We start from the raw sequence: 9545 nt of genomic DNA, 5'->3' as shown, positions 1-9545 counted from the left end.
GAGTACATTTTTTTTTTTAAAAAGCACCATGTTAGTGCACATGTGCAGTGTTGCAAAGCAACACAATTCCGTGTGTTATTTTCACTAATATATACATTTTCATTTACACTTTACTATGCTGTGTGAATTTTCATCCACTACATGGCTGGAAAACTGCATTGCAAAATTAAGAGAAGTATGAATTTCAAAAGCTAGCTTTGCTTCTGCCTGTGTATTGTTTCAGAAAGTGCAAATTAGGCACGAGGGGAGACAGTGGGATGGACATGGGTAATAAGGTTAGATTTGCAATGTTGGAAAAATTAAGCATGTTCACCTTTGATTGTGAACATTTCATTTCTTCCACATCCCTACTTAGCAACAACAGATGTGAAGGTTCTATGTTCAAAAACTCAGTTGTGTAGATAACATCTGGCAGTGTACCAGGGTATCTTGCTGGACCCCAACCCACCCACTTCTAGGTTTGTTGATTTATTTAATTTATTTATTGGATTTATATACTGCCCTATACCCGGAGGTCTCAGGATGGTTCACAGAACAAAATAAAAATATAAAACCACAATATATATATTATCAAATATATATTTATCAAAATAAAAACAACAGCCCAATAACCCCCTACATTTTTAAAAAGGGCATAGGATGTCAATCAAATCAACCAAAGGCCTGGTGAAAAAAAGAACATTTTTGCCTGGCGCCTAAAGTATTGAATTCTCTCTTGCTGTCTTCTTTTGCCATTTTATCAGCACTTTGATTCAAATTTGGCTGGGTTGTTAAGCCAGGGGGGGGGAATTGCAGGGATTTTTCGACTTACAAATTTTTAGATGGGGTTGCTTCGACTTACAAATTATTCCGTTTCCAATGCATACCTATGGGAAATCGCGTTTCCAATGGCATTTTTCGACTTATGAATTTTTCAACTTACGAAGGTGCCTTCGGAACCAATTAAATTCGTAAGTCGAAGCACCACTGTATAATCATTCTGTCCCCCTAGATGTGAAAGGGCTTGGCTCCCATAGCCCCTGTCAGACAATGTGTGTGTGTGTGTGTGTGTGTGTGTGTGTATGTATGTGCGCGCGTGTGCAGGGCCAAAGTGGGGTGTGTGTGTGTTTGTCTCCCAGCTATTGCTGTATTTCAGCTGCAAACTGATACATGGATGAATATTTCCTTCCCTTCCCTACCCCACAGAAGGATTGGAGGGAATCAAGGAGGCCAGGGGCTGGAACAAAGAAATACACACTGCCCTTTCCTCTTTGCTAGAATGGATTGGAGGAAAAGCAGCAGTATGATTTGCTCCAGCAAGGCTGGGCAAAGCCTCATAATGTGGACTATGGTCCCGTTCCATCCACAACATTGAGTTGGATGAAATGCATGGAAATAAAGCATTCATTACAGAATAGGCCTGGAGTCCCAGAAAGCAAAAGTGTTGTCAACCGTGAGCTGGAGATTCACAGAGAGAACAGTCTTTTCACTAGCAGGTCAACCTTTCCCAACCTGGTGCTGTCCAGATGTTTTGTTGGACTACAACTTCCATCAGCCATAGTCAGCACAGCCTTGAGATGAGAGAGCTGCAAATTCCCTTATGCTGCCCACTTGGGTACTCTTTCCAATGTGGAAACAGAGGCATTTTTAGGAGTGGGGGGCCCACTCTTAAGGAGCTGTCCATGGGACTATACATTAATTGTGACAACTCCTTTAAGAAAAAGCAGGTAAAATGTACATAAAGGAAGAGACCTCATGCATTATGGATTCAACGGATCCTAGTGAGTGAAGTCCAAAGGGTAGACTGAGCATGAGGGATATCAGTGGCTCCTACAATAGGAATGATAAACCTGCGGCTCTTCTGATCCTGCAGATCTCCAAATTCCATCAGCCTCAGCCATGCAAGGAAAACCAAGGGGATTATAGGAATTTTAGTCCAGCAGCATCTGAAGAGTTACACATTCTCCATCTTTGATTTATGTATACCGGTACTCTTCCTTCAAAGTACACTCTTAGCTACTAGGCTTCACCACTTCTTTCATATGCAAATGCAAAATTTACATTGAATAGCTTCTGTAATTTGTCTCACATTAACATTCCCATAGTGCAAATGCCATAAAGATGCATATTAAACATACTATGTGGGAAAAAATCATTGTCCCTTCCTGTACAAGCCTTGGGAGGTCTAGGGCAGGGAAGAGGTGGTCAGAACCTGGAAGCTTTTATGATTCTATTCAGAGCCGTGGCTTCTAATGATTATTTTTCCCCCAGGGTAAAAACCAAAGAGGGTCAGCCCTCAAGTGTTTTTGCAAATGTTCACATCCTCAGATAGTATGGGCAAGGGGAAAATGCACAAAGGACAACTGTAGAAGCAAGTATTTTAATACATACAAATCTCCATTAAAAGGGAGAATAATGTTTAAAAAACACTCCCCCCCCCGTTAGTGTTTCCACAGACAAGATTCTGTTCGGGAAAGGATAGTAGGATTGAATAGTCAAGACCGTACCCTTTGGTGTGTGTGTGTGTGTGTGAGAGAGAGAGAGAGAGAGAGAGAGAGAGAGATTGCAACAGTTCACTTCTGCCTCTAGAATCCTTCCAATGACTGACCCAGTGTTTTCCTACACTAGATTCACTTTGTACAACAAAATGTATTGCCAGCTTCATATATTTTTAAAGGTCATTGATTCCTCCACAGAATCCTTGCAATTGCAATTTAGTGAGGGTGCTGAAAAGTCTATTGAAAGATCTCCAAGGCCTCACCCAGTGCTAAAATGCCCAGCTACAGCCTATCCTGAAACTGTCACTACTTACAGCGGTGTCATGAAGTGATGGGGGAACGGGGAGGGGTGGCCACTAAGCATGGGCTTGATGCATTTGGATGTGGGAGCAGGGAGTGGATTGACTGTTTCCAGAAGTGAGGACAAACAATAGTTCTTAAGAGAAATGAAAGTAGTAGGGTAGAGCCATTTTGTGTGTGCATGTTGTACACAAACATGCCATTCTTTTGCCCCAGTGTTGTCTCCAATTAAACAAGGTTTTTGAAGTTCTACAAAATCCTGCAAAACCTCTGAACAGTGGGAAGAACGCTCACAGTAAAGGCAACAATCCTACGAAACATTGCCACCCAAAACTCTCTTGGGGGGGGGGATGATAAAATTTTTCTGCTCTCTTTGCCCTTCATTTGCTTGCAGTAGCTTGTGATAAGTGCTTGAAGCAGAGGTGGGATGGCCCCCACTCTCCAGAGGCAGAAGAATACACTTAAGCACCATGTAGCTGTCTCCTCTTGAAAGCAGCCAAGGGCTCAAGAGAAGAGAGAGATATAAGCAAGTACAAGAAAACCAGACACAGGGAACAGAGAGCCAGTGAGGTTCTGCATGGCATCACAGAACGTGCACACAAGTGTTCCAGTGGTTCCATGCTATTGCTGGAGGAGAGCAGCACTCCAGCTCCATTCACACAAAACAAAACAAAACGAACAAGCATAGGCACCAGCCTAAATGCACACGTCACTGGCTTGGAGTGCGTGGACACAGGCCATAGACCTGTGTCAATGCAGATTTCAAAATTACAACTCAAGAAATACCTTGCAGCCAGGCAACTTACACACATCCACATCTACTGGCACTTGCACACAGAGGTTGTGTGTGCACACACATGCAATACTTCATTGTTACAACAAGCAGTGCAAGCACACATATGCTTCACAGGCGTCAAACCTACACACACTTATCTGGGAGTAAGTCTTATTCAGCTCAACTTGCTGTTGAATAGATGTGCACAGGCTTGCACTGTGATTTGACATTACCAAAAAAACAAAACAAAACCCACCACTCCCTTCAGTTTGCTTAGGTTCTTACCTGCACAGGAGGGTAAACCATAGTGGCTTACTATATACATGCACATGGGTGAAAGTATTTGTAATTTCACCCATCCTCTGCATGCTTTGCCATGTGCCTGGTATCTGCACCTTTCAGTGCTTAAATTTATAACTGCAGAAGGGCCAGGGCTAAAAATATCCTAAGGGCTCTGTTTGAGGTGGATGGACTTAGCTGGCTAGCTACCATCCAACTAAAGAAATCCCAATTCACATATTCTGATGAAATAGCCCTGAGTCAGATATGTCCTGATTTGTGCGTCAAGGTCTTTATGGGCAACATTTGACAGGGTGCACAACTGCCCATTAACAGACCCTTACACTGCAGTTCCCCACTCCCCACTCCATAAGCAATTCTTACATTTCTATGGGTTCTTGTTTAGAACCAGCAGCCATGTTAAACCAAGAATCAACACTCTTTAAAGTTTTGCTTGGTTTTTAGCCAGGAAAACGATTTTTAAAAAGAGTACCAGACAGGCTTATTTTATTCCTACAAAACGTTGTTCTGAGGAGGTGAAGGCAGCGAAGAGGAGGGTGCATTATTTAAAGCAATCTCCCACCCCCTCCAGCCTCTGGGCTGCATCACCTGTGCTTGAGGAGGGACATGATTCCCACGCCTGCATCTCATTCCCATTCATAAAAACACCCTCCTCATTCTCAATGGCATGTCCCTGCACATCATACTGGGTGAATCATGTTTCCACCTGCAGCAGCTGTAGGCAGGACACCCACCCACACCTGGCTCTTTCCTTGAAGGAATAGCCCTCACACACCTCTCTTCTTTTCACCCCTTCCTTAGCAATGCCCCCAGCCTCACAAACCCACCTCCCCCAAACCCACACATTTGTTCCCACACTACAGAAGAACTTTTGCAGAGGGGCTGGGAGTCAAGGGCCTCCTGTTGTCGACTGGTATTACAGGTTGGGAACGCATCCTTGAGGGTGGCTGCATCTGTGTGCAAATCTAGCCTTCCAACACTCACATGCAGTGCTGGAGGAAAGAGGGCTCTTGATTCTGATGACTCAACGGGATGAAGCCAAGTCTGTCAAACCAGCCATCCATCCTACACACACTTCCCCGGGAGTAATTTAAACTGAACTCAGCAGGACTTACTTCTGAGTAGACATGCACCACACTGTTCCTAATGATCATAGAAGCAACTTTCCCCTCAATGCTGCCTTGGCACACCCCTTAAGCCTGTCTCCCTAGGCTGCAGTTTGTTTTAAATTGTTCTGAGCCATCCTGGAGGGGAAAATCCAGATGGAAGCCTCTTCTGCTAATTGTCATGGAATACAATCCAGTGGGAAACTGTTCTGCAATTTAAATAGACATCAAAAGAGGAGCCCTTATCCACATGCTGGCATGGGTTGCCCTTCAAATGAGGTACAAAATTTGAAACACCCAGTTCTCTGGCTTTTGCCCAGCCCCCTGTTCCGCCCCCCCACCTCTGCCAACAACCAAGGGGACTGCAGCTGTTGATGCCCCTCCTATCCAAGCTGGACACAGGAAACTGCCTTATTTGGAATCTGACCACTGTTCATCTAGCTCAGTATTGTCTCCTAACTGGAAGTGGCTCACAGGGTCGCTCCCACCAAGCTACAGCCCTGGAAGAGGGGCACTGTATTTATTTCCAGCACGATTCCCCCCTTATAACTGCCCCGTGACTCTCTCCTCAATCTTAAGTCAGCAAGGCAAGGCTGCAATGATTTTTTTGCTCTTCTTTGCAAAAAAAAAACCACTTTAAGAATGGGAGAGACTGAATGCACTCTGCTTAATAAGCCATGCTAAAAATAATATATATTTGTGTGTGTGTGCGTGTATATACACACACATATGAATGTAAAGTGTGAGCATAGGATAGCACAGTTTCATACGACTCCCCCAACCTGAGAGCTCTATATGCATTTATGCACATCCTTCACCTCACCAAGGGTGGGGGTGGTGCAGTAATCATGAGGGATCATAAGTGATGGAGAGAGCACATAGCTTGGCTTTACTGAAGAAACAAACTCTAGCCAACATGCACTCATACCAGCCACACATGCATCTCTGGATTTGACTAAATGACCTTTGGGGTCCCTTTCAATGCTACAATTCTATGATTCTGTGAAGGGAAGAATTGGCCTTTTCCTGGCTCAACTTGAAATGCACAGAAAACTTGCAAAACCAGTTTGAGCAGAGCCCAGAGCAGGAGACACACAGACACACAGACACACAGACACACAGACACACACACACACACACACTTGCACTGCAGGCAGCAACAGAACTATCAAAGTGCCCTTGTTGTTCCAAAAATGTTTTGCATCTGTTTTCACCTCCAGTCACTCAAGGAAGCTCCTTGGCTGCTCTATGGCCATATTAGGACCAAGGCAAAGAGAACAAAGCAGATTTGAGTGACTGGTTGCTACTTCCTTGGAAAGGAGTGAATGCTTTGGGAAGGGGGAAGTCATAAAAGCATGCTCTGAGGTGCAGGACAGAAGGAACTCTGGGTGTACAAAACAGGCAGTGCACCTTTTAGTAAAGGAGCAGAACTGTACCAAAGCAAACTGTCACTTCAAGTCATTCAGTCTCTCTCTCTCTCTCTCCCCTCTCCTTCTCTCCCTCCCTCCCTCCCCCCCCTCTCTCACACACACTAACAGAACGTTCTAATACTGTGCAGGTCTAGTGAACAAACGGACACCTCCACCTATGTCAAAGGGAGGTTGATTTGGCCACGAGGAGGTTAGCATCCCATGTACCACATCACCTTTGTACCGCTCACTTAGGTCCAAGCCACTCCCCTTTCTTTCATCATTTACCCCATAGTTCCCTTCCTTGAGTTTTTTCATACAAATGTGGAATGTTCCTTCTTCATGAAAGGCGCAGTAGGATTGTCCTGCTTTTGGGTGCACCGTTCCAAGGAACTGGAACTACGGAGGGGAATCATGCAACGCTCTGAAGGCTTCCCCCGCCCCATCATCCCCCAGCAGCAGAGTACTCGCAGGAACTCCTTCCTCATGTCCTTGCTGCGGAGGGTGTAGATGAGAGGGTTGATGGCTGAATTGAGGGTAGCAAAGGCAAAGAAATATTTTGACTGGAAAAGGATGGGGCAAGACTTTATGGCACATGAAGCATCTATTGAGAGGATGATGAAGGCAGGGAGCCAGCAGATGATGAAGGCCCCCAGGACAAAAGTGACTGTCCTGAGCAAGGCTATAGTCTGGGAGCCAGCCATCTCCGCATGGCTGGAGCGGACGATGCGATAGATACGGACATAGAGGACCACAATGGAGAAGAGAATGGCGGTGAAGATGGTGACCACAAAGACAATGTAGTGTTTGGAGTAAAACGGTAGGACAGTGGAGCACTTGTGAAGGTCATGTATGCAGTTCCAGCCAAGGATGGGCAGCCCCCCAATGGCTGCCGCGATCACCCAGCAAGCGCCAATCAGAAGTACCATACGGCAGTTCTTGTCGCTACTGTAGACCTTCACCTTTGTGATGGCCACATGCCGCTCTATGGCAATGGCCAGCAGGCTGAAGACTGAGGCTGCCAAGGTAGCAAAGGCTGTGCCCTCTCGCACGAACCACAGCAGTGGGGTGAGGTGGAAAGTGGCTGGGCCTGAGAGTACAACGTTGGCTATGAAGGCTGAGCCAGCCAGCAGGTCTGAAAAGGCCAGGTTGCCAATGAAGATGAACATGGCCGAGTGGAACTTCTTGTTCCTCCAGACGGACATGAGCACCAGCAGGTTCTCCAGGATTATAAAGCAGCAAAGCACAATGATAGCAACAGAGCCGCTTGACAGTGAAGGGTCATCATCTTTCTCCAGCCTATCCTTGGTGAAGTTGTAGTGCTCCACAATCTTTTGCTTGTTGAAGTAGGAGTCGAAGGTGTTCCCCATGGCTCTCCAACAACAGGTTACACTTGTGCCCACTCTCGGACGTCTGTATTAGAGGGCATCAAGGCAAGACCACAGTGAGAATGTGTTCATTCCGAAGGGACTTGCAGAAGCCTGGGGTTGATGAAAACACATAAAATTAACAGGGTTAGGAGCTTAGAACAAAGAACAAGGAGTGTGGTGTTGGTGGTGGGAATGCAATGTGAAATATAGCCTTACCCTGTTAGAGAGGCATGTGTATCAGAAGTACTGTACTGTACTAGTCTTGGCCTTCCATTTACAGGGCCATGACCTGCAGGGAGTGTTTGGGTGTGAATTGACTGCAAGAGTGCAGCTTTCCTTTCTGTTTTCGTTTCCTTCCTCCCTTCTAAAAATGAAAGCAAAAGTCTTTAGCCCCCAGAGACAAAAAAACCCCCAGGTATTGCTGGATTCTAACTCCCACCAGCCCAAGCCAACATGGCCAATGGCCAGGGATGATAGGAGTTGTAGTCCAGCAACATCTGGAGGGCTGCAGATTCCCCCCTCCTGCTTCAACTTTTTACTAATGGAGATAGAAAAAAAGCGTCCTGGTTGCTAGCATTCCTTTTGCCTGTTGCATTATGGAACCGTTTTTGTTTTTTAAAATTGATATACTGCCATGTTGCACTAAATTTCATTTGCACTAGTGGGCATGGTGCCACACAACAGGGGGTACCATTGGACATGTCACCATCCTTTACGCATGGACATGCTTCTGTTCCCCATTAAAATGGAAGTAAAGAACTGTATACAGTATAGGGACGTGGGTGGCGCTGTGGTCTAAACCACAGAGCCTAAGCCAGGGGTCAGCAACTGTTTTCAGCAGGGGGCCAGTCCACTGTCCCTCAGACCTTGTGGGGGGCCGGATTATATTTTTGGGGGGGAAATGAACAAATTCCTATGCCCCACAAATAACCCAGAGATACATTTTAAATAAAAGGACACATTCTACTCATGTAAAAACAGGCTGATTCCACCTAAACATTAGGAAGAACTTTCTGACAGTAAGAGCTGTTCGGCAGTGGAATTTGCTGCCAAGGAGTGTGGTGGAGTCTCCTTCTTTGGAGGTCTTTAAGCAGAGGCTTGACAGGCATATGTCAAGAATGCTTTGATGGTGTTTCCTGCTTGGCTGGGGGTTGGACTGGATGGCCCTTGTGGTCTCTTCCAACTCTATGATTCTATGACCTGGAAGCTGTGCGCTGGCTCCCTCGGCCAATAAAGCAAGATGAGCGCCGCAACCCCAGAGTCGTCCGCGACTGGACCCAATGTTCAGGGCTCCCTTTACCTTTACCTTTTAAAGAACTGTATGCCAGGATACCACTCCAAATTTAATCACATGGTATAACCTATGAAAACAGTGGGAAAATTACAGCACAAAACCGTGTGACAACCAAATAACAACCGGACATGTGTGCAATGGTGCACAGTCAGGCAATTGCAAATTTGTTTGTGCTATTTTCTGATTTTGCATAAATTGGAAGGATGAAAAAGAAATGAAAGCTATTGTAAGTAGATATGGGAAGGCCTGGAAAAAACCAGGAAAAATGGGGTGGGGGCGGGGAATCCAGGTTTCCCCCCGTTTTCCCCCAAAGCCACTTTTTCCCATTTGGAAAAACAACAACAACGGGGGCGGGGGAAAACTATTGTTGTTGTTTTTCAATTTTTTCAGTTTTCCCCCAGGCCTTTCCATCTCTAATTGTCTCAGCACACATGGCTGCTCAATATATTCACCATAGAAATTTTATGTAAGTTTGGTTGCACAGTTTTGAGTTTTGTGTTTGGTGCAGAACTGG

The 9545-nt window shown here is 45.5% G+C and overlaps 1 protein-coding gene across 8 annotated transcripts in view; it reads right to left on the bottom strand.

The window, feature by feature from the left end:
* Positions 1 to 2345: 2345 nt before the first annotated feature.
* Positions 2346 to 9545, bottom strand: part of S1PR2 (sphingosine-1-phosphate receptor 2) — a 50273-nt gene continuing 43073 nt past the window's right edge. For 5 of the 8 annotated variants that reach the window (XM_088658450.1, XM_088658451.1, XM_060269038.2 and 2 more), the window contains one exon: positions 2346 to 7848. In XM_088658450.1, the coding sequence (XP_088514576.1) occupies positions 6682 to 7737 (1056 nt within the window). In that variant the 5' untranslated portion in view covers positions 7738 to 7848 and the 3' untranslated portion in view covers positions 2346 to 6681. Of the gene's footprint in view, positions 7849 to 7953; positions 8102 to 9545 lie in introns of all 8 variants that reach the window. The other 3 variants (XM_088658454.1, XM_088658455.1, XM_088658456.1) reach the window with 1 other exon arrangement.

This window comes from Zootoca vivipara, chromosome 15 (genome assembly GCF_965207765.1).
Source record: "Zootoca vivipara chromosome 15, rZooViv2.hap1.1, whole genome shotgun sequence".
In the NCBI taxonomy this organism is placed as follows: Eukaryota; Metazoa; Chordata; class Lepidosauria; order Squamata; family Lacertidae; genus Zootoca; species Zootoca vivipara.
This window is presented reverse-complemented; position numbering and strand designations above follow the sequence as displayed.